The sequence below is a fragment of the Podarcis muralis genome, chromosome 1, assembly GCF_964188315.1.
Source record: "Podarcis muralis chromosome 1, rPodMur119.hap1.1, whole genome shotgun sequence".
Classification (NCBI taxonomy): domain Eukaryota; kingdom Metazoa; phylum Chordata; class Lepidosauria; order Squamata; family Lacertidae; genus Podarcis; species Podarcis muralis.
Window position 1 is genome coordinate 10,480,819 of NC_135655.1, and position 25,564 is coordinate 10,506,382.

Consider the following 25,564-nt stretch of genomic DNA (forward strand, 5'->3'; position numbering starts at 1 on the left):
ACTATATATATGAGAAACAGTACAACTTTCTCAATTGTATGGTATCCCAGAAACAAGTTTCGTGCATACACTTCAGGTAAATATCCTAAGTGCTTGCAAAAGCACTGCTCTCATTGTGCAACTCTAGAGTTAAGTGCATTTGGTGTCAAGTCTATGCTGTAAAACCCTGCAAGTGGTGAAATGTCAAGACAGGTCAGATAAGCAGTATTTCATTGGTTAGAAAACAGCTCTGTGAAAGGTACAAATCTAAGATTTTCAATGTGTTGCAAATATACAACAATGGGTTTTTTAAAAAATAAAACAAAGAAAAACACTTACGGGTTCCAGTGTTCTTTGGAAATCCTGTACAGACTGGAAAACATTATGGGAAGTATTACATTGGAATTCTCCTCTATCAAACTCATGATGTATTCATTATTCCAATAGTACAGTGCTCTTTCAGCCACCTTGGAAAAAGGGAGAAATGGTATTCTTTTATTTCCTAGATCAGGTAACAATTCCAGTAAGTACAACCATATTATGCCAGTGCTTTGCCATCTGTTCTGTTTTCCAGATTGTTTATGGGCCCAACTTAAAGTGCTGGAATTAACCTTTAAAGCCCTAAACATATTGGGGCCAGCAAGTAAATGCACATGTGGTATTCCATTACGGGAAATCTATTGAGAGGAAACAATATTGCATGGCAAAGTGGTAGGACAGGGCCTTCTGGCGGTTCCCTCAATGAGAGAAGCCAAGTTACAGGGAACCAGGCAGAGGGCCTTTTCGGTAGCGGTACCCGCCCTGTGGAATGCCCTCCCACCAGATGTCAAAGAGAACAACAACTACCAGACTTTTAGAAGACATCTGAAGGCAGCCCTGTTTAGGGAAGTGTTTAATGTTTGATGGATTACTGTATTTTAATATTTTGTTGGAAGCCGCCCAGAGTGGCTGGGGAAGCCCAGCCAGATGGACAGGGTATAAATAATAAATTATAATTATAATTATTTTTACCCTGCCCTCCCCGGCCAAAACCAGGCTCTGAGTGGCTAACATCAAATATATAACATATTAACATAAAATCAGGCAATCAATTAAAATACATCCTAAAATCAAATCAGAATCAAAGTGAAATCCAATCAGATGACAGCCCACAGATTAGGGCTGGGGACCTTAAATGCTCATCAGCCTAACTGTTTGTGCTGATCTTATATGAACCTGTGAGAAAAGTTGCGGGGCCACTTTCGTATAAGTTTTTATAAGGAGGGGGGGAGTCAGACGCCAACCAAACAGGACCCTAACCAAAGGCCTGGCGGAACAGCTCCATCTTGCAGGCTCTGTGGAAAGATGTCAGATCCCGCAGGGCCCTGGTCTCTTGTGGCAGAGCATTCTACCAGGTTGGGGCCACGGCCAAAAAGGCCTTGGCTCTGGTTGAGGCCAGTCTAATTTCCTTGAGGCCCAGGACCTCCAAGATGTTATTATTTGCGGACCAGAAGGTCCTCCGTGGGGCATACCAGGAGAGCAGGTCCCGTAGGTTTGAGGGTCCGAAGCCGTATAGGGCTTTAAAGGTTAAAACCAGCACCTTAAACCTGATCCTGTACTCCACTGGGAAAAGGCTAAGCATTCTCCAAAACTTGCTTCACTGCTCAGAATCCCCCTCTTCTGAAGTGACTTCCCATATTAAAAAATGGTGCCACGGTTTATGTACATGCAACATACAATTTGCTTCTGAGTTTCTGGCTGCCAATACTGACCTGAAAGTGAGGGCTAGACACACACTTAGCTATTTGTTTAAACAAGGGTTCTTGAATTTTGACAAACTGTGAGGGTTCAATCACATCCAATATCTCCTCCAGCTCTCCAAGGAACATGACCTAAAGTGAGAAAGTATTAAATTCAGAGGTCTTCTGTTTGCATTCGGAAATAAATTTTGAAGGAAGCATTAACTCAGCTTCTAGTTATGCCAGTAGAGATAATGCACAAGAACAATATACCCCTTCATTTGCAGAAACTGGCTGCAATCATGCATATACTTCTTAGGAAGTAAATGCAAAACCCAGCACCATTTATTGGCATAGGAACAAGCACACTTCAATCAAGTCAGTAAGACTCTGCACCAAAATAAACTTGCAAATGTCACAATTAAAGAGCACATGCAAACATTTCCAACCGCTCTTAAAAATTGACACTATTAACAGCTAAGTAGGGTGGACAGCTTACTTTTTACAGATGGCACTAAGGAGGGTAGCCATTATTTTACTCCTACAAGAATATGTAGCATACAATGGTTGCTAATTGGGCTGTTGCCAACCTTTGTGCAAAGCAATAAACCTATGGCTTCTGAGTAGTCAATGATGAATGTCAAAAAAAAAAAAGATCTGCATCTAAAATCATTTAATACAATCGTTTAACTTTCCTCAAAGACACCTACATTTTCCATTGTACTACAAAATACTATTGGGTTACTTGTAAGGTTTCTATCCTACCATTTCTCTAAAGAGCTCAAAACAGCACACATGGCTGGGTCCTCACCATTTTATCCTCAGAGTTGCCCTGTGTGATAGATTGGCCTGAGAGGCAATGGTTGACCAAAGGCCACCCAGTTAGCTTCATGGCCGAGTGAAGATTTGAACCCAAGTCCCCCTAGTTGAACACTCTAAGCACTCTAATGATCCCAAGCATGGAATATGCCTTTTCCCACAGCTGCTGCATAACCTGGGCTGCCATCTTCATCTAGCTATTTCCAAGGTCTCTCTCCTCATCAGCCACCAGCAGTTCAGACCCCATGAGCATATATATGTGATTAAGATATTTTTGTCTGAAATGTGCATCCCTTTACACTTGCTTACTTTAAATGGCATTTGCAATATAATAAGAGATGGCCCAGTGTTCCCTTTTTCTACAGATTCTGTTTTCAACAGGAAGACGATCGACGCCCCATTACTTACTTCTTTTTGACTGCAAGTTTTCGGCCAGAATTTCATTAAACCTCTAATGACCTGCATTGAAGACGAGACAATGAACAGTCCATTTAGATACAGAAATACACAGGTATCTGAAGCCAACTCTCAAGATAAAAAGAGACATGTATAGATCATACTTACGGGCTCTGTGAGTGAAGGGTCTTTCTCCAGAAACTGCACTATGCAATACGCCAACTGCAAAATATGTAAGAAAACATTGCTTTAAAGTATTTTCTTGAAAACGCAAAAAGAATAAAAAAGAATAAAAATGTCATTAAGGTATTTAATTAATTAAGGTATTAATCCAGATATACATCCAGAATCCTAACTGCCACGAACAGACTTCCTTCATGGCACTAGGTTTCCCCTGACCTGCTGCATCCTCCTGCAACTACAGAGAGCAACAATTAATGATGCCCACTGGAAAATATTAGGAAGTAATGCAGGGGGCTGTAGCAGGAAGAGATAAATCAGTGGTCCTATAAGAATAATGATGATTGATGATGATGCAACAACCCTCAAATTACACAGGGGCAGCTTTGTATCCAAGTCTTATTCTGCTAGCAGTTTCCATTTCAAATGAAGATTGAAAGATGTGGAGTTCCATCAAACTGCAACATTGACCAACACACCAAGATCCTGAGTATACTAAAGCAACTAGATAAATGTGAGTCTGAAACCATCTGAATTTCGACACTGAATGCTTCATTGTGCTGTGGATGTTTTTCTTCTACGTTTCTGGCAGCACTAGGGCACGTGAGATGTGTTAGCACAGCTGAAGACTGGCGTACAGAAAGATTAAGCTAGCAAGGCTCCCTCTGCAGGGATATCAGAGGCAAAGGTTTGGAGAGCAGGAAAGGGGGGAACATGCTGCTGTTCAATGAGAAGATTTGTAGTCAAACTTAGGAAAGCAAGAATACTAAAGAGTATAGGTGCTGGTTCAGAATTTGTGCCAGGAATTCAAAGCAGTGGTGTGCAGAATGGCAGCCTGCAGGCTAAATCGGACACCACTGTTGCTTCACCATCACCTTGCAGCAGAGGAAGGCAACCTTTTCATTCTAACCAACCACCTCAACAACTGGCTTTTGGAAGCAGCAAACACTTTCAGAAACACACAGCAACACTCCCCACTTATTATTCCCTGCAGTCGCCTCTCCCATCAAGAACAGTGGAAGATGCTACCCTTAGGGGCTTTGTGTCAGCTGACTACAGATTCACTGGAGGGCAAAAGTAAGAAGGCGGGAGGAAAGTGGAGGAGGTGTCTGACTCGGGCTGTAGTGCTCCTCCCCAAGTTAGCTGGCAGGCATATCTAGCTGCCAAGCCCCAATTACAGAGTGGAATAAAGCACCCAAACCAAAAAAAGTAAATAAATAAATAGGGAAGCTGTACAGGCAGTCCCAGATCTGGATGGGTCTTGCATTCCAGGGCGTTGCACACTTGCGTGAAATTGTGTGCAATTAAAACACCCTGCCCCATCCATCCCTTTTAGGACGTTTCCTGGTCCCTTCCAGATTTGCCGCTGTGTGCATGTGCACATTTCGGTCGCGCCTAAAACAGGGGTTGTTTGTATTCATCAACACTGAAGACAGACACTTGTGCAAACTGATGTAAGTTTAGCTTTCAAACCTTGTGTGCGCCCTCATCCTAAGGCAACACTAAACAATTAAGATACAATTAGCAGTAGCTCTGTTTCAGCAAAACAGCCAGTAGCCTTGTACCTCCTTAGCTTACCTAGCACTGCATTGTGGACTCAGGGCTGAACTAGAGAAAACATCCCGCTCACCTAGCCAAATAACCTTGTAAGAACAGACTGACAGAAGTGGATGGGTTGCTGGAGATTCTTGCCCAATTGCAGGCAGTCTCTGGCGAACACAAGGGGCAAGCAAAAATATGTGTGCTGGACTCGACATGTTTCCGTTTTCTTAAAGGGTTTGGTTAAATCTATTTCCAACTCAGCACATACAGAAGTGCCGGCCACACGGGTTCTAACAAAAGCAAGAAACAAAAAACAAACAAACATTTGTATGGAAGTTTTTACCTGTGCATGGAAGAGCGATAAACTTCTAACGGTATGTAGAGGAATCAGTACTTTCACCAAAAACTGTTTATGCTCGGCTTTAAGAGGTAAAGCAAAGCCATTGATAATACTAGAAGGGAGAAAAGAAGCATTATTAGTATCAAGGTATTCCTTAACACAGAATGAACTGGATTGTATATCTAATCACAGCTAGAACAAGCGTTTGAAACTGGCACACATGAAACATGGTCTAAATTTGCATGAGAACAAAAGTAATCTTGCAAATTTTATTTATAAGCAGAAAAGCATTCTTTTACCAATAAGTGCAAACAGTGCATATTATAAAATTGTCCATACAGATTTCCTTTCATTATCTGACCCCTGAGAATTCTGTTATCATGAGCAAGTTTGGGTCTCTTGTCCTATCTCACTGTGGGTAGAAGTGACTGAATAAACGACTTTCACTTCAGGATGGAATCTGCCAGATCCTGCAAGTGAAAAGGCCAAGGGTTTCTCTTTCAGAATCAAAGCGAGCAGACAAGGGAGCATATGGGCCGTAAGTCCACAAAGAGAAAGTACATGAGCTCAAGGTCTGCTCCTGACCTCAATGCAAATAAAATCCTGGGAACCAAATCAACAAGCCCAAGGTGTGGGCCATTAGAAAATCTAAAATGGAGCACAGAAAAGCTTAACAGCCTGACCTTGCCTCTAAAGTGAAGTTAAGCATATGCCAAGCAACTAAGGATACAGGGCCCCATAGCATTTGAATGCCGCTTTAAATGTCAGTGAGAGCTACCTTGCCAAAATCGGATGCCCAATAAAGCATAGATTGCCTGACAATCCACACCAGCAACCCAATCCTTTAGATCCAGTTTAGAACCAATATTATAAGGAACAGCTTAAACTAACTCAGATAAGGCAGAATCCCAGCCCTGGCAAGTAACTCTGTCCAACTTCAGGAAGACGCATATTTAGCTTCCTTGTGCTCTCAGAAACGCAGCAGTCAAGACTGTTAGAATTCCTGATCTATGATTGCAGTCATGGGATTTTTGTCTTTCACATGACATGATATGTTTTGACTCCACAAAGTGGGAAGTGACGAAGACAGGATGTTTGTGTTACTGTGTTCCATGAAGTGGGACTATTGTCCTTTGTTCTTTCTCTCTTTGCTGTCTGATGCTAGAGAGAGAGGGAGCCATGTTGCAGTGCTCCATGTGTGTTTATATGTAAATAAAGTAGATTAGCCAAAATGCTGAATTGCTGTGTTACGCCAACTGTGCAAACTCTGTGGATCTCTAAGTGTGCCAGTGTCAGTTGGCATCGGTCGCTGTGATGTTCGGGCTGAAGAAAGCTTATGAAGCTCCCGAACGATCGACTAGGAGGGAGAGAACATGCCAGTCGGGCATGTGTCTCTGCCAGGGTCCTACTCAAGTGTAAGCTGAACTCCTGACAATGACATCTTTCCTGAATTTCAAAGAGGGCCTTCTACAGCTTCACTCCCCCCCTGCACAACTGCAGTTCCATTTGAACTATTGTGTGCAGTACAAGTGAGTGGAGGAAAAAAGAAGAGGACAGGGCTGAGAATTGGTTCGGCACCACTGCATCTTATGAGACCCCATGGCAAGGCAGCAACTCACATTTGGGCCATTAGGGCATGTCATTTTAGGAGTTGAATTTTTTTTTTTGCAAATCTCTTCAGCGAGGGGTCTTAAAAATATGTTTTTGAGTGTGAGGAATTCAAATCTGCTATTATTTTTGTGACTGGACAACAGTTAGCTTGGTAAGTCTGTTGATGGAGAAGCACATAAACTGCTTTCGGAAAACAAAACAAAAATTAATTTTGCCTTATGAAAATGTCAGATAATGCTAAATAGTAGTAGTGATTATAGTAATAATTAATAACAACAACAACAACAACAACAACAACAACAATAATAATTTGTCACAAGTATTTGGCAATGATTTTTAATGAATTCTATGCAATTTCACACACATTTAACTTACCAGGCAAACCTAAATTATATCAATTTAATTAAAATACCTTTTGAATTCATGTTACAACTTTTTAACACCCCTCATTTTGGGAAATTGAAAGTTGGGCCATGTGTTTACTATCACAAGCACCCTTATCTGGAAGCCAGTTCAACTGCTAGTGAGGTTTCTTCCACAGAAACATTTTGAGCCGTCAGTAAATTTAAGATAACCTTTTTCGCACATCAAGTTTGTCATCATGTAGGAGGAGTGTCGTAGGTGAGGTCAGCCCTTAAAACGAAACTTTATTTACCTTCCTAATATTTCCAGCAGTTCAGCTACACCATTGAAGTGTTCAGTTTCATAAACAAACCTGCCCAAACAAATTACATACATTAAATAATTAAGCAAATTGCACAGACACAAATTACACAGATTAAGTATTTCTTTACTTGGAAATTTCTAGCCTGCCCTTCTAGTGTGCATTTACAGTTTAAAAACACAACACATTAAAAAATATATTGTGGGCGTACAAACCTACAGGAATGAAAATAGAAAACCACCATATTTTTTGCTCCATAAGACGCACCTGACCATAAGACGCACCTAGTTTTTAGAGGGGGGATGCAAGAAAAAAATATTCTGTAAAGGGAGCACTGAGCAGAGCCTGTATGCATCCCAGGCTCTGCTCAGCGCTCCCTTTCACAAGGCTGCCCTTGTTCCTCCCCGGGGAAAAGCCCCCAAGAGCTCCACGCGGCTCATGAAAGGGAGTGCGGCTCTTGGGGGCGTTTCCGGGAGGTGGGGGAAGGGACAGCAAGAGGGAGCACTGTGCAGCGATCCCTCTCGCTGTTCTGGCTTCTGGGATAGCCACGCAGCCTGCATTCGCTCCATAAGATGCACACACATTTCTACTTTTAGGAGGTAAAAGTGTGTCTTATAGAGCGAAAAATACGGTACATAAACAGCTTTCTTTTTAACAAAAAACAAAAAAACCACACTTACCGTAGAAAAATATTGTTAATCTGTTTCCTGATAAATGCTCTAAGACCAAGGAACTTTCCATAAATTCTGTGTAAGACTGTTTTTAGGTAGTCCCGCTCACGAGGATCTTCGCTGTCAAACAGTTCCAGAAGCTATTTTGGGGGGGGAATCAAAATGAAACCAACAGTTCAGAAATGGAGCCTGACTCTAACATCTGCATTTCTGAATTGGCTTTATCTGACCATACTTCTTCATTCCACAGCCAAATTGTCCATTGTGAATTTTTACCTTCTGTCTGACTAACGGATCCCTACCAGTAACCTTCATAGAAGGCTCTTTGATCCAGTGGAATCTTCCATGAACGGGGTGGGGGGATGTTTTTGCAAATGTCCCCTTCCTCCATACAGCTCCCATCACTGTTCCAGAGCAGTGTTAGAAATTCAGACATATAAGCTAGGGGCCAAATGGCTACTTAAACCAAGGTTGCAGTCGCCAAACCAGAATGTCTAGTTGCCATTTTGGGGCAAGACAAGTCTTATTTTTCAAATGATGGGCTGATTTGATTGATTCTCTAGCTAGTTCAGATGACACCCTTGAGCTAGGTTAAGAGCTTTGAGAACTTAAAGACGAAAAGTCACTTTATCCAGGGACTGTCCGCATATATAATAGCCTATTTCTACCTCTTTTTCTTGACGGTAACACATTCATAACGTAAGAATATTCTTCACAACTGTGAGCATGGCAGTGGAGTGGGGTAAGGGAAGACAAGCAACAGCAACTAACTTGAACACTGTTCACTGCTCCTGCTCAGGCTGCACAGGAGAAAAAACCATTTTGGTTCCTGAAATTCATTCTGACTGCGCAGAGAAAATATAACTGATAGAATTCTACAGGAAGGGGCATTAGTGTGTGAAAACAGTCCAGATCCAAGGATCCTCGGGTATGCACCTCCAGATGATGGAGATATCAGGTGTCATCCTGAAGCTCAGGCATCTGTGCTTAGTCGCAAATGGCCGATAGCCAGGTGCAAAATGCGCCTGGCTATTTTCGAACCCAATGGGTATCCGAACTCTCTGAAGCAGATCTGGTGTGGATGCAAAGGGCTGCAGAGAGAAGGGAGAATGTATGGCAATCACCTCGCTCTTCCTCCTCTTCACAGAAGCCTTTGCTGGATCAAAGAGTCTGCCCATGAACAGAAGGACCAAATTGCATATAAGCCTTACTTCCCAAGCACTGATGGACCAGTATATTGCTTAATCCGTTGCAAGATCTAACAGGGAGGGGCTGGTTCAAGCCTTTTGCACCACAGAATTCTATTCGTAAGGTGGAGGCAGATTGAGAATTGTTTCAGGAGATAGCTGTGTGGTATTCTCTCTCATGTGAAGTTAGCCCGTGTGGTGTAGTGATTCAGAGCGGTGGACTCATAATCTGGTGAACTGGGTTCGATTCCCCGTTCCTCCACATGCAGCTGCTGGGTGACCTTGGGCTAGTCACACTTCTCTGAAGTCTCTCAGCCTCACTCACCTCACAGAGTGTTTGTTGTGGGGGAGGAAGGGAAAGGAGGTTGAGACTCCTTAGGGTAGTGATAAAGCAGGATATCAAATCCAAACTTTTCTCTTCTTCTTGGCGCCAAACATTTAATGTCATCTTCTACCAAATTTAAGTTACAGTATTTCATAATTGCCTTCACACATTCCAGTGACAGCTTCTGAATGCAGTTTGTTTTTTAAAGTCTCTCAGACTTACAGAAACTCCAGTAATCAACCTACAGGTCATTTTTTTAAAATAAAAGTTAGCATTACAAATACTCTCATGAGCTTCGAAGAGAGCAGACCTCCTTACCTGTAGTACAAATTTCTGATCTATGTATTTTTTGGCAATGCTGGGCTGGAATTCTTGGCTTTCCAAAAATCGTATGAAAAATTCATATACAAGCTGCAATAAATCACAACACAATTTAGTAATGTGTTAATGCGTGCTGCATTTCTACAGAATGAAACAGTAAATTATTATTCTGCTTCTGTATTTAAAGAGAGGCAAGAGAGGGACAATGGTAGGTAAAGACATTGTCTATGTGCCTACCCCTGGTTCAAGCGAGTGTTTTCCAACCTGGTGCCCTCCCTCCCACTGCACAGAGGAGTTCATTGTCCTGCATGTGTGGGGAGATTGTTGCTGAATCAAACAACTTTTTTTTTAAAAAAGGTTATGTTCATGACCACCTTGATAAAACTGTTTCCCCATCTCCCCCTACCTCCTGCCCCACCCTTCCTTGGTTTATTTATATGGTCTTTCCCCCCTATAGGCCCTTTTCAGAGACACAGACCCACCCACACATATAGTTAAATATTACCACTGAGTATCATACCTACTCAGGATAGGGTGGGATATAAATCCAATTTAACTTAATAAATAATGTGTTATTTTCCTGTGTTCATATAGCCTAGAGTGGCATAAGCCTAGCGCCCATTAATTCTTTTTATTTAGCTGCCATCAGAAGTGCTGCAGCTCATTCTAAGAGCAGGCATCACAAACTCTTTTGCACTGGCTTGCCAAAGCTCCCAGGGGTATAATCAGCATTCCTCTGCCCTCCAGACTCTTGAAATCATATAAAATAAAGCAATCATTATGTTGGTGAAACATTTAATGGTAATTAGAAAGCGTTTGGGAGCATTCAACTACAACACAGATGTCTGATGCAGAATAATGTGTTTTAATCTGGATTCTCCAAACTTGTTGGGGGGGGGGGGATGACTGCCTCCTGAATGGAAGGCATTTGTGTGCCCGCACTCTCTCCCTCTCCACCCCACAGGGCCTGAGTGCAAGTTACACATAAACATCCCCAACAGCCCTTTCCAGTTTGTAGAACTGATAGGGAGGGAATCAGTGGATGGAAAGGGCTTTTAAGTCCTTCTCTGCCCTGTTTCCTCACTCCAAGTCACCATGCCAGGCAACTTTCCCCCCGTGAGGTTTAAAATGTGTGGGCATTTATAACCCTGTGGGGTGAAAAAAACACCATGTGGCACCATTTGGGGCAAGGAAAGGATTATACACCCTGCTACGTCGCAATTAATTGTTGTCTCCTGAAGAACTGGGGTGGGTGTGCTACTAGGTTACCGTTGCCCAGGTTTGCACATAAGCAGGAACACATGAAGCTTCCTTTCACTAAGTCTCATCACAGGTTTACCCCAGCAGGCACTGGCTCTCCTAGGTTTCAGAAAGGGGGCATTCCCAGTCCTACATGGACTGAACCTAGAGCACTTTGTGCACAGAGCCTACATCTTTTTAGCTGAAAGCAAGTGACCAGGGCCATTAGTTCCATGAATGGAAGACTGGAAAGGAAGCAATAACACTGGTACAGTGGTATCTCGGGTTAAGTACTTAATTCGTTCCGGAGGTCCGTTCTTAACCTGAAACTGTTCTTAACCTGAAGCACCACTTTAGCTAATGGGACCTCCTGCTGCCACCGCGCCACGGGAGCATAATTTTTGTTCTCATCCTGAAGCAAAGTTCTTAACCCAAGGTACTATTTCTGGGTTAGCGGAGTCTGTAACCTGAAGCGTATGTAACCTGAAGTGTTTGTAACCCGAGGTACCACTGTATTTATTAAAATCTGTGTGGAACTGGTTTTAGAAGTTGCTAGACCATCATAAGGTGTGGCTCAATGTATTCTGTCTAGCTAAATATAAGTTGCTAGAGGACTGAAAGCTGGAGCCTACAGCTGCTTCTCCTCAATGCGTCTTTGTATTTCCTAGGAAACTATTTAAGATGGAGTTTCCTAGTCCCTTTTATAAAAATCAATATCCATACTGAACGGAATGCCAGCTAAATAAAGAATCTAAAATCACTAAATCTGTATTTATCTATATACATTCACCTGTAATATGACAAACTGTTACTATTCTCCATAGAGAATCTGAACACAATTTTCAAAGGGAACCAGAAAGTGAAAGAGACCTGAAGTTTATCAAAACTAACAGCACAGAACCTGTCATGTGGGTATACAGTACCCAAAATAAATGGCAACAGCTATTATGATAGTGTCAAACTAAAGATTTCTGCTATCCTCACATGGCCAGGGCAAGCTATATACAGAAATGTGCACACCAGTTGACAGCTGAGAAATAGAAGTTTAAAGTAATTTGAGACTAAGGCAATGTAGATTAGATACTGCTAAGACTTCCTGGTTTCTAACTTTATTTTGTGTGAACACTTCGGGTAAATGCAATAGTACGCCTGTTTGCAAAGCAGCAAAAATGAGGCGGTGTACAAAGGGAGATGCTTGTACACACTGTTAGTTTAAAAATAAAAACTTCGGATTAGGGTGGCAATTCCAAAACTCTGAAGTTAAGCACTGACTACTGAAACCTTAAATGTTGCACTGGACCTGCAGCAGAAAGGAGAAGTAGGTTTTGGTCCCCTGAACCAGCCAGAGGGTCACGGGCTACTGGAGGCTTCTAGGCAGAGCAAAGGGAACAGGTCCTGCCATTGGACAAGGGGCCATCAGTTACAGGGAGTTTGCTTCCTTCTCCCCAAAAAGAACTTTGCTGCAGCCTGTAACAATCTACTATCCTGTGGGAAGAGTGCTGGCGAGTTCCTGTCCTGCTTGAAGGCCCCTTATAAGCATCTAGATAGCCACTGTAAAAACAGAATATTGGACTAAATCGGCCTTAGGTCTGGTCCATACGTGGCTGCAGAGCTAAAAAGGTAAATCCTGCCCCACAGTCACCAGGCTGGGTTACTGGGGAGTTATAAGACATAACCCAGAAGGGTGTATCACATTAATCCTAAATTGACACTGTCACAAATCATCCCCGTCCCCCGCCCTATATAATCACAACAAATTGTGTGTGTGTGTGTGTGTGTGTGTGTGTGTGTGTGTGTGTAGCGTTCTGTCCCATTTCAGGGTCCTTCCAGCAAGTAAGTTGGTGTGCTTGATTTTAATTCTAAAATAAAAAATGTAAAAGAATCAAATCACCTGTAAATGTGGCCATGACGCCTCAAGGGTGGGTTCATCTTCTTCTGGATCAAACTCATTGCTATCGCTAGGAGGAAGTGTTCGGAATATATTGCAAGAAACCTAGGAAATTGAACAAACACAATTAAAGGCTGCTCTCTCATCAAGATTGCAGGGCAAGGCAATCAGAAGAATTAGAGTGCATTCACAAATTGATAAAAATTGCCCAATGAATCCATAAATTGATATAATGCATTTCACTAGCAGATTATTCTTAGATAAGAACAATGTATATGGCACTTTATGGCTTCCAAATTGCATTAATCATTTCTTACCTCCATTTTATCCTTGTAATGAAAGCAGGGAGCACCTACTACCAGCTCTAGAGAGAAGAAAAAACTATGTGACTCCTCTAAGCTGACTAGCATCTCCCTCTGAGAATACTCTGGACACAAAGCATAGCTCATATTCCAAGAAATGAAAGTGTGCCCTGCTATGGCTACACCTGCTAAGGCCCACATCAAGTGACAACGCAGTCTCAACCTGCTCCCTTTCTTTACAGTGCTCAGATCAAGCCTAACAGAGCAATCTATCAGGAAGCAGCAGGAGCAGTTTATTCTCACAAGCACCTTGTTAGATGATAGCAAAAAAAAACAGCACCTTGTCCAAGGTCATTAAGGCTCACAATTAAGAAGGGAAATGAACTCAGTCATCCATAGCACAAGTCTGAAACTTTATACAACAGTGCCTAATTGTCACCTCCTCCTAATGCATTTCAATATGCCGGTTCACTTAGATGAAACAGAATCATTTCAATAATTTGAGCTTTCTCTCACACATTAGACTAGACTTTAAAATTACTGAGAAAGAGTAAGCAAGAAATAAAAGAGGTTTTGTACTTAGTGTTTTCTTTTCTCACCACAAGAGGGTGCATTTTGATATAATCCTAGAAAAAGGATGCTGACTTTTCCTAAAATATTTGTTGTGCACCAATATATACTTCCATCACATGGTGTTTCATAGTGAGAGATCAGTCTATTAGCAACAGATACCAAACAACTGATTTAAACTTGCCTTTGGTGCAGGTTTCCTAAGAGATTATCTGTTTATATTTTGTTCTAAAATTAACACCTAGTAGCAATGATCATTCAGAGAGTCTATTTATGCTATTCATCTAATTTGAGCAATAGATCAAAGGGTTGACCTATGCAATCTAATTTAGCCAAAGTGGCAAAGATCCCTCCGTTTCAATCTTGCTTCTTCCACAAACTCATTGAGTGCCTTTTATACAAGATACCGTCTCTCAAACTCAACCCCCCTCACCCCCAGTTCCTCCCCAGCACATGCTACAATAGGTAGACACTGACTTACCTTACAATGATGTTGTAAGGGTGGAGATAGGTCACATCCACACCACACGTTTAATGCACTCTTACACCACTTTAACCATCGTGGGCTTCCCTTAAAAAAATCCTGGGAACTGTAGTTTATTAAGGGTGGTGAGACTTGTTACAGAGCTACAGTTCCCAGCACCCTGAATGAGCTACGGTTCTCATGATTCTTAGGGGAAGCCATGACTGTTAAAGTGATATGAGTGCTTTAGATGTATGGTGTGAATGTAACGATAATGTATGTAAAGCACTTCCGCCTCTCCTAACAGTTATACAGATGCCAAGTGTTAGTTCTGCCAAAGATACTTTGGATTTCACACATTTTGCTGTATAATAGTAGAGAAGAATGATATACATATTGTGGCAGATACATAAATAACTTCAAGAAAATCAATGATTCCATCTGGCCATGCAAACAGAAAATTGATCACTTGTGCTGGGACTGAAGAACAATATACTTAAAGTGACTGGAGAGCCAAAGTAGCCATGCATGGAGAAGAATAATAATAATAATAATAATAATAATAATAATAATAATAATAATAATTTATTATTATTTTATTTTTACTGAAAGATTTTCCTGGATAACAAAGGTGCATATAACGTCTCTGTTTTCAATTCACAGAGTCCTTCCTACAGGTCAAAACACAAACAGAAGTCACAGAGTGTCGGCTGATCATTACGAAGGCACCCAGCTGGCAGAAAGGCGGAGTAAAACTCTTTCATCCCCTGCTTTGGTACTGATGAAAATTGGTTCTTTGAAGCTGCTATCTGCATGGGGGGGTGGGGATCTCCTTTACTAGCACCAACACTTCTGCAGTGTAATTACAGAACAGCAGCAGCACATTGGGATGTTCAATTACACCTTATTACAACAATGGCTTTTCAATAGTGTATCATCACTGTACGCACAAAAGATACAACCCTGCGCATCCCTTCTTAAGATTGAACCCAATCTCTTCTGAGGAAATACTTGTAGAAGTAGGCTGACAATGAAATAGTTGTATGGAAAAGTAGCTATCTTAAACCTATCTTTACTTATCTGATTTATACTTCATTCCATCTTACCCTTGAAAGAACAGCCGTAATGAAAATTCATAATCTCTTCCATTTCTGTCTTATAAGCAATAATTTCCCCTATTTCCTGGTGTGACAAGTTGTTTAGTAGGCAGTAGAGTTAAAAGTATACACATGTTCTTAACAGACACATGTCCTGACTCCATGCAGAAGGCTCCATTCCTCTCAATGTGGGTCTACACACATATGGTGAACCAGTGTGAGAAACTTAGATATATAAGCTGGGTTCCAGGCGGCACCTTAAACCTAGGTTACGCTCGCCACAACGGAATGTCTATTTGCTAGGGGGTTGAACTAGATGACCCTCGGGGGGTCCCTTCACAACTCTACGGTCCCAGCTACATTGCTTGACTGTAGCTTGCTTTTACAACAATTCACTTGTCTCAGTATGCAAGGAGGAGAAACAGCGGAAATGGAAATGTTATTAACTGTGGACTAAAAGGCAGATGTTTTTAGACTGCGGTAGCCAACCGGGTGCCCAGGAGTCTCCATGTAGCCGCAACTGGACCTGCGCCAATAGCAAAATGCGCCTGGGGAACGTCAAACACTGGGGTGAACATGTATGTGGGTTCAGACATACACCTTATAACACCACATTTCTGAAGACTATACTTTTAACAGAAGGGGGCCACTCCCGTGTTATGTGCCGCACAGCAACAAGTGGTTGATTTCTTTTAAAAGTGGGAGTGTGTAAAAATCACAGTGCAGTCTTATCTAAGCACCAGCCTGGTAGCCAATGAGAAACTGCAGGCAGGCAAGAGGGATGGATAACATCTAGGCTAGAAACCAAATGGGCTGCTCCCTCTCCCACAGCCCCTTAAGGCTGCTTGGCTAGTCCCCAGCAGGCTACTAACTTTTGCAAGCTTATTTACAAGGCTGTTTTTAGTATTACTTGTGCAGTGGCTTTCTAATAGACCCCTTAATCAAAACTGAAGTGAAGAGGTGTTGCATGTACATAGTTGAAGGGGACGAAAGCGCAAGAAGCTGTTTGCAGCTCTAAAATTAGCTTTTCCACATGAATGAACGCCAGGCATTCACTTATATGGTAGAAAGGAGGCGTGGAAATTTATTTATGAACGCCAGCAACATCGCCCATCCTATAACAGTGCTGCCAACTACAGGTTACTTATTTGTCCTACAGAACTCAATGGTAAACAATCAAACCTGATAAAGAGGCTATTAGGAACTGGCTATTGCCTTTTTTGGAACATTCTGATATTTAGATGTATTTAGGAGTGCCTTCTACCAACTTTACTTGGTCAGGCTGCTGCAGGTGATTCTGGATTGTCTCAGCGCTGCCGGCCCATGGACTGGTAACATCCAGACTGCATTATTGCAACATGTTATAGGTAGAGAGGCCCTTGAAGCTGACCCAGAAGCTGAAGCCGGCACAAAACCCAGTGGCTGGGTTGCTCACTGGAGCAGAATATCACCATTCCACGCATTGTGCCACTGATAAAGGAACTGCATTGGCTGCCAATTGGCTAGGTTCAAGATACTGATATTGGTGTACTAAGCCCTATACAGCTGGGTACCGGGATACCTAAAACATTGTTTGATCCTCTGCATACCTAATTGATCACTGTGTTCTGTAGCAGAGGTCTGGCAGATATCAGTCTATCTGTAGGTCCATTCCAGAATCATCCCTTTAGTCTGGCAGAACCAAACCTCTGGAACACCTTCCCATTGCTATCAGACAACTAACTGCCTCTTTCTCTTGGCTTTTAGACCCCATATTTATTTTTTTATAGTTGCTTTTTAAAACTGTTTTTATATGCACTTGCTTTGAACTGTTCTGTATCTTTCATTGTATTGTAAAATTGTTTCAAGATGCCTCATGTGATTCATAAATTAAATAAATATTTACTATATATACCTTTTTGCAAGTATATGGGACACCCATACTCAAATTTTACACACACACACACACACACACACACACACACTTTTCACACTACTTCATTTTCAGCCTTGATGTTTGGCAAAGCTCATATAAACAAGGACTAAAAACATGTCAAAAGAATTGTTATAGCAGAATACAGTGATAATAATAATAATAATAATAATAATAATAATAATAATAATAATATCTTTATTGTCATTGCCCCCTCTCGGGGACAACGAAATTACTGATGTGTTCTAAGTTATTATTTTTTAAATACTATAAATCCTCCAGTGAGAACGCATGGCTGAAGTTCAGGAAAGTGAAGGGGTGGTATTCGCCATGCGCTCGTATGAAAGGAAGAGCAGGATACAAATTTAATCAAGAAACAACAAACAATGTTAGTTATACTCATTGAACTACTTGAATCAATGGACTTCAGTGGAACTACTCTGAGTATGACTTAGTTGGATAACATCCAAGGAGGAAGAAGAGAAGAAAAGCCTGCTGAATCAGGCTAATGGCTCATCTGGCCCCGCATCCTGTTCTCAAACTGGTTAACCTGATGCCCATGGGAAGCATGCAAGAAGGGCATGAGTTTAATAGCACTCTCTCCTCCTGCCATTCCCAGCAACTAGTATTCAGCAGCATTTATCTATCCCCTTTCTCCACGCCATGAATGATTTTATAAAGTTCTGTTGTGTCACCTCTTACTCCCATTTTTCCTCAGCTAAAAAGTCCCACGTGCTGCAACGTCTCCTCATAGAGGAGCTGCCCTATCCCCTGGATCATTTTGGTTGCCCATAATTAGATCTTTTCTAACCCTGCAATTTCCTTTTGCATGTGAGGCAACCAGAACTTTACACATTATTCCAAATGAGGTCACACCACAGATTTGTATAAGAGAAATGTTGTATCAGCAGTTTTGTTTTCAATTCCTTTCCTAATTATCTTTAGTATGGAATTTGCCCTTTTCACAGCTGCTGCACATGGGGTTGACATCTTCATTCGCTATGGCCCCATGGTCTTGTTCCTGGTCAGTCACCTCCAGTTCAGACCCCATAAGCGTCTATGTGAATTTAAGATTATTGCTCTCACATGCATCACTTTACACTGTAGACTGTGAATTGTATTTGTCATTTTACCACCCATTCAACTGGTTTGGAGAGGTCCTTTGTAAGCTCTGCACAATCTTTTAAAACAATTTAATACCATCACAAAACTTTGTCATCTCACTCCTAACTCTGCATTGTTTTCAAAAAGTTAAAAAGCACAAGTTCCAATACCAATCTTTCAGAAACTCCACCTTCTATCTTCTCCGTTCAGAGAAATGTCCAGTTAACCCTACTCTGTTTCCTGCTATTTAACGTATTCCTGGTCCATAAGAGGACATCTCCTATTATTTTGTGTCATTTACAGCTACCATTAAGATTTGTAAAAAAAAGTACAGTAAACCAACAACACACTAAAGATGCAATACTAACACAAGCCAGACAGGATTTAACTACAAGCAGCATACCATACAACTTGTGTAGATATACACTGTAATAACAGTCATCAGCCACTGTAATATAATTTATTCCAGAGTAAGCAACCAACAAAAATACAATGTAAGGATGCCGTTTTAGAGCTATCGTCTGCTATTGTCCTTAAACCTTGCAAAATATTTATGCTTTAAATGACACAGCCAACCTGCTCAGACCTGCTTCAACCTTTATCAATATAAAACAGCTGTTACAGGGGACTGGTTCAGTGTGGGAAACACAATATTTTACTTGTTCTGCTCTACAAGGGCAAGTGATAGCAATATGCAGGCAGCGTGATGATATGAGTGACAGTCACACTTACAACTATTGATAATCAATACTTGTGTCAGTTTCCAGAACTCTGAAAGGTTTAATTCTAAACTATGTTTTAAGTCGTTCTGTGCAAACAGTAGTTTTTTTTCCAAAAACAGAACCATAAATGTTCCTATATTCATTGAGATCTAACTCCCCCGACAACCTGTTTCCAAATATATTCGTTCATTCTTTCTCTCTCTCTCTCTCTCTCTCTCTCTCTCTCACACACACACACACACACACACACACCACTTTCAATATTCTCCTAAGTGTTCAGCTCCACAGGTTCTTATACTGTCACTAGTCTTCAACATACAAAATTAATTTTCCCTTAAGGATAAAATACACCCTTGCAGGAGTGTTCAAGGAGAGCAGGACATTGGCGCAGCCTCAGACCTCCTCCCTATTCTTCCTAAGGTGAGTAAGACTGTCAAAAAGCTAAAAACCTGGGGCAAGCTCTTCACCAAGATGTTTCCATATCAAAGGAATATACATTTCCTAGGGCTTACAATCCTCCCTTAATGCCACTATTTCCCCAAGTTCATGGAGAAAGCTTGGAGTTTCATCAGGGGGCTTATATAATCAACAGCAAACAAATCAGCAAAAGGGCTTTTCCATCATAGTGGTACATCACATAGGCAAGCTAAGGACAATAAGTCATTGTGTCACTGGATCAGAATGAGACAATGCAATGAATACTGTGGAGCAGAACATCGCATCCTGTGGCACTGTGAGCAGATTCATGATCCCACACTAGGGCAGCACCACTATGCTCTCAGCAGGGGTGAGGTTACATAAAGGCCAGAAGCAGAACCTGCTACGACAGTGCAAAATTAAGTCCGAGCTTCTAATATGATTTAGCAGAATGTTGTTTATTTATTCAATTTCTATGCCACACTCCATCCAAGGATCACAGAGAAGTTTACAATGTAAAAATACAAAAATACCTTATACAAAGGTAAATGGACCCCTGACCCGTTAGGTCCAGTCATGGACGACTCTGGGTTTGCGGCGCTCATCTCGCTTTATTGGCCGAGGGAGCCGGCGTACAGCTTCCGGGTCACGTGGCCAGCATGACTAAGCCGCTTCTGGCAAACCAGAGCAGCGCACGGAAACACCGTTTACCTTCCCGCCAGAGCGGTACCTATTTATCTACTTGCACTTTGACATGCTTTTGAACTGCTAGGTTAGCATGAGCAGGGACCGAGCAATGGGAGCTCACCCCGCCGCAGGGATTCGAACCGCCAACCTTCCGATCGGCAAGACATAGTAACAAACAAAAACAATATCCCCACACACACAGTTTAAAGGGCCATAGATAGTAATTGTTTTATTTATTAAATTTCTATACTCGCATTGTCATCAAATGCTTTATAACAAACTAGACCAACTGCTCTTCTACTGGAGCACAGTCTACCTAGAATGGAAGCAGCTTTTCTGGATTTCAGTTCTTTATTATTAAAACATCAAGTACCTGACATGTAATTCAGCAGAAGGTATCTGAATCCAAGTAAGAAAAATTAAACCAAATTTCTAGTCTTTATGGATGCAGATAAAAAGCTTGGAAATGTGTGGGCAATGCCCGGTCTCGGATGGTCCCTCATGGGTAATGCCCCAGGCACTAAAGAAAAGCCCTCTATCCTTCCATAATGCCAAAATATCCTGCTGTCCTGATCTTAAAGGTAAAGGTAAAGGGACCCCTGACCATTAGGTCCAGTCGTGACCGACTCTGGGGTTACGGCGCTCATCTTGCTTTATTGGCCGAGGGAGCCGGTGTACCGCTTCCAGGTCATGTGGCCAGCATGACTAAGCCGCTTCGGGAGAACCAGAGCAGCGCACGGAAACGCCATTTACCTTCCCGCTGGAGTGATACCTATTGATCTACTTGCACTTTGACGTGCTTGTCCTGATCTTACTAGCCATTTAAACCCTATCTCCATGCAGCAGTCTTCCACCACCATATGCCTCACTGCAAGAGCGCCAATGCCACTGACTCTGTGAATCTTGCAAGGAGATGGAAATGAGCAGAATAAGGAGCTATACTGCAAATGTGCCACAAACACGTACATATTATATATTAATTCTTACTGCACATTCTGAGGCTCTTTAGAACAAAAGAAGTGAATGCAGACTATACACAGCCCTGCATATCAGACATTATGGAAAGATCAAATTTTTCCCAGTGACTAATCCCCACTTCTTTAAATTATGGTAGCCTACCAATTATATTTTTTACAATGCAGAACTGTGACAATGAATCCAGTGAGTGTTAAACTGAAAGGATGGTGCATTTCCAAGGATAAAAATTGTCACTGGTGTCATAATGAAAGACAGGGACTGCTCAGCTAGAAAGGTAAGGCAGCAGAGAGGACAGATGAGATCTGAAGGGAAAACGAAATCAAAACTGCAGCATGTGGTGGCTGAGTGGGATTGGCAATGCAGGGTTTTCCACAGCAGTCTGTCTACTTCGTTTTTAAGAACAGCAAGATTCACGAGTACCATAGAACAGTGTTTCCCAACCTTTTTTGGGCAAAGGCACACTTGTTTCATGAAAAAAATCTCGAGGCACACCACCATGCCAGATGGGGAAAGGTCACTTTTTACCTATGTAAAAAAAAATAATAAAAAAATAGTAACAGCATAAAAGGTAATGGTAAGCTATAGCTTGTTTAGCTTATACCTAAATCCGACACTGATTGGTCTCCCTTCCAAGGCACTCGAGGTCCCACATGAAAGCGAGCCCCCAGCAAGGTCTCGACGGCCTGCAAGGCGCTTCCCCTTGCAAGTGGGAAACGGACGGGCGGCGGCCCGAGCACGACCTGGCGCCCTCTCAGCTCAGCGAGCACGACCTGAAAGCTCTGGCCGCCTCCCTGCACGCCCTCCCGGACCTGGAGTACGGCGGCAGCAGCGCACCTCCTTCGACGGGCCCCGATGGCAACCGCGAGCGGTCTCGTCGGCGGGCCTCAGCGGCGGACCTCCTGCAGGACAGCTCCGGCTTCGCGCCGGACTACGAGGGCTTCGAGTACCGGGGCGACCCTTACGAGGAGGTGGAGCCGCTGCGGAACCTGCCCGCCTTCGAAGCGTGCTCGTCGGCCTCGTCTGAGTCCAGCATCGACATCTGCTTCCTGAGGCCCGTCCACTTCACCAACGAGCCCGGCAGGACGGAGCGCACGCTGCAGCCGCTGCCCAAGAGCGTGGCGCCTACGCCGCAAGCCAGCGGCACCTACAAGCGCGAGGTTTTCCGCAGCAAAGGCAAGCAGCTGAGCCGCTCGCTCAAGGAGTTCCCGCGCAGCAGCGGAGGCGGCGGCGGCTCCGAAGGCATCGCCAGCACCAGGCTGTACAGCACCCGTAGCAGCAGCGGCAGCCGCCTGCCGGCCCCGACGGAGAGGGGCTTCCCGGCCCACGGCGCCCCCTCCGCCGCCTCCCGGAGCTCCCAGCAGCACCACTTCCCGCCGCCGAGAGGAGCGGGCGACCAGCCCAGCTTTCTGGAAGTAAGGAGAGCAAAAGGCAAGGGCAAAGGCGCTTCCTAGCCAGGGTCTAAGCGTGCCTATGTGGGGCACGTTACAGCCCCGTGACGTCAGCGCCACGCAGGCAGCCAGGCAGGCAGACGGCGAGAGCCCCGCGCTGGGCGGCCTCTCCTCGCCGCCGCCGCCCCGCCTCCCACGGCACACCAGGCAACGTGTCGCGGCACACTAATGTGCCGCGGAACACCGGTTGGGAAACACTGCCATAGAAATTATACCACCAAACCAGCATCACTTTTTTTACAGCACAACCCCCGAGATAAAGCTGCCAATTAGTTAACTGAATCATACCTTACATTTTGCCTACACATATCTCATTAATAAAATCAGCTCTGTCAGATTTTAGTTAAACCTGTACACCTAAGGATGCATATATATCAAGCACTAGAGCATGAACGTTTTATGCTTCCCATAAGCATGGTACAGGGAAATTGGATGTTGCTGGAATGCAATACACATATCTTATTAATGCAACTTCAATTTAAACAGCCCCTTCACCAATGACCAACTTAAACAAATATTCCTCACAACCCTTTCAACTTAATTTCATTATTTATACTGTTCAGTCACAGCAGCTAAGGATAAACCAGTGTTTCCCATCTATGCTATCCTAAAGCATTAAAAAAAATACTGTGGCCCAGGACCAAGACATGGGCACCTCTGCTTCAGAAGGGAAAATTCCCTTTTGCAGGACCATGTTTAAGAAGCAGCAACTGGGGCAGTCTTTTTGGCAGATACTTCTACCAACAAAGAACCACCAGTTCGAACTCTGCTTCTTTGATCCATTGTTTCTGAGGTTTGTTTGCCAACATCCTCAGATATCATCCCTTTTCAGAAATTCATTCATCTATTTCCCAGTAACAATGGCATGCAAGCCCCAATATGGAAGCACTGCCCCTTAAATGCAAGTTGATCTCACATCAGGGAGGTGGGAAATGGAACACACATCTGTGTATTTCGACCCTCTGGAAGTTTCAGGCCATGACTGAATCAACACTACAGGTTTCCTCCTTTCCAACCTAGATTCTGATGCTTGACACTGAGCAAATGCTGCATGCTTGTCATTATTACCTATCCGGCAAACTCTGCAATACAAACTCTGACTCCATGTACTCTGCAGTCATCACTACCTGCCATCCATCCCTGAGCTCTGTGTTGCAATATAGACAAGCTGAACAAAATAACACAACACAATGGCCAATAACAATGGCACTAAACACTATTTATAGACTAATACAAATGATCAGAAATTGCAACCAAAGTCTCTAAATCTTCTTCACCAGTCGTGGTAGAATAATTCAAATGATCAATATATACATAATCTGTCACCAAATATCGCTGGAACAGAGTTTCCGGATAACGAATCTATTTCGTTCAATGCTTCATCAGCCGACTTGTAAGAATTAATATGACAAGGATGCAGTTCAATTTCTTAACAAGCTGAAATTACAATATAAATGCGATGAAACCTGCGTCTGTATAAGATAAAATGCATAATACAATATATACAACTAAGATACATACCCAATCTTACGTGTAAGTAAATATAAACGCTGTAGAAAATATGCTCTGGATCAGTGCTCATATGATAGTGTAGTCACTGATGCTGGTAACAAATTGTAAAGAATATAATATAGTTAGCCACAGGTGAAACTAATATACTGTAAGGGAAATTAAAGACACAGCACAACATTAACAGCAAGAATGCCTGACAACCAGATCAAAACAGTACCCCATCCAGTCAGTGGATCATGGCAGATAATGCAATTAAATAAAACAATGAAAATCTAACTCAGAATTTAATCCTCCCAGAGGAACAGAGTTGAACATGTAGATGAAACGGGTTTCCTGTTGGCGTAACCACCGTTCCAAATTTGGATGGGGTACTGTTTTCATCTGGTGTCCTGGGCTAAGAAATTGAGAGAGAACCTGGAGAATAAGCAAGTGTAAAGTGATGCACAAGGGGAGAATAAATCCTCATATATTAATAGAGTCTGAACTGACAAGTGATGAAGCAGGGAAAAGACCTTGGGGTCAAAGTAGATAGCTCAATGAAGATGTGGACCCCACTGTGCAGAAGCTGTGAAAAAGGCAAATTACATGTTAGGGATCATTAGGCTTTTTAGTTTTAAAAAAAAGCAGTAAGGAGGGAAATGATAGATGTGTATACAATTATGTAAGCTGTAGATAAAATTAACAGAGAGAGGTTTTTCTCTCTATATCACAACACTAGAAGCTGGGGACAGCCAATGCAAGCTTAATGTTGGAAGACGAAAGGAAGTACTTCACACTGTGCACTATTAAACTATGGAATTCAATACCACAAAATGTGATCACGACAACTAAATGGAGTGGCTTTAAAATGAAATTAGGTAGATTTGTGTTTCTCAGTACAAGATGTCCATTACGGCAACCAAAACCATTTCTGTCGCAAAATTCTGCATAAAACCAGACTGAAAGGGATCTAGACAATGAGCTCCCATGCAGGTAAATTTGAAGCCGGGTAAACACAATACACAACTACCTAGCCTAAGACTCCAATACTCAAGACTAGACAATTGCCCAGTCTGTTTGAGTAAAATGATAGCTTCATCAAAGGGCACATCACTGCCTTCTTGAGAACAGAAGGCATGGAACCTTCTCTCAAGGTTGCCCAGACAGATAATCTCAGCCTTCCTGTCTTTGTCAGCCAGGAAAGGGAAAGGATCAAGCATATCTCTCAAAGAATTTCGTCCATTTCCTCTAGTCAAACAAATAAAAGTAGGCACAGAAACCTGATAAAGACTGTGTTAAAGACACATTCAGCACACTCCACACACAACTGCAGTTCAAGTCTGAACAGATGTAAAAAAAATTATTCACAAAGTGCTTTGCAATCTCAACACAGACTCTGATGGCTCCTCCAACTTCCACTGAACGCCAAGTTGTAAAAGGCCCCTCGCCATTTGAAAAATCAATACAATTAGTAAGACAGTGCTAGGTGCAAT

At 42.6% G+C, this 25,564-nt stretch overlaps 1 protein-coding gene across 6 annotated transcripts in view; it reads right to left on the bottom strand.

Annotated features, from left to right (window-relative positions):
• Positions 1 to 25,564, bottom strand: part of PPP2R5E (protein phosphatase 2 regulatory subunit B'epsilon) — a 91,029-nt gene that overhangs the window by 8,113 nt on the left and 57,352 nt on the right. For all 6 annotated transcript variants that reach the window (XM_028741480.2, XM_028741306.2, XM_028741637.2 and 3 more), the window contains 9 exons: positions 12,884 to 12,985; positions 9,751 to 9,843; positions 7,930 to 8,060; positions 7,241 to 7,300; positions 4,978 to 5,086; positions 3,081 to 3,134; positions 2,925 to 2,975; positions 1,731 to 1,850; positions 319 to 446 (listed from right to left, as the gene is read on the bottom strand). In XM_028741480.2, the coding sequence (XP_028597313.1) occupies positions 319 to 446; positions 1,731 to 1,850; positions 2,925 to 2,975; positions 3,081 to 3,134; positions 4,978 to 5,086; positions 7,241 to 7,300; positions 7,930 to 8,060; positions 9,751 to 9,843; positions 12,884 to 12,985 (848 nt within the window). The remainder of the gene's footprint in view (positions 1 to 318; positions 447 to 1,730; positions 1,851 to 2,924; positions 2,976 to 3,080; positions 3,135 to 4,977; positions 5,087 to 7,240; positions 7,301 to 7,929; positions 8,061 to 9,750; positions 9,844 to 12,883; positions 12,986 to 25,564) is intronic.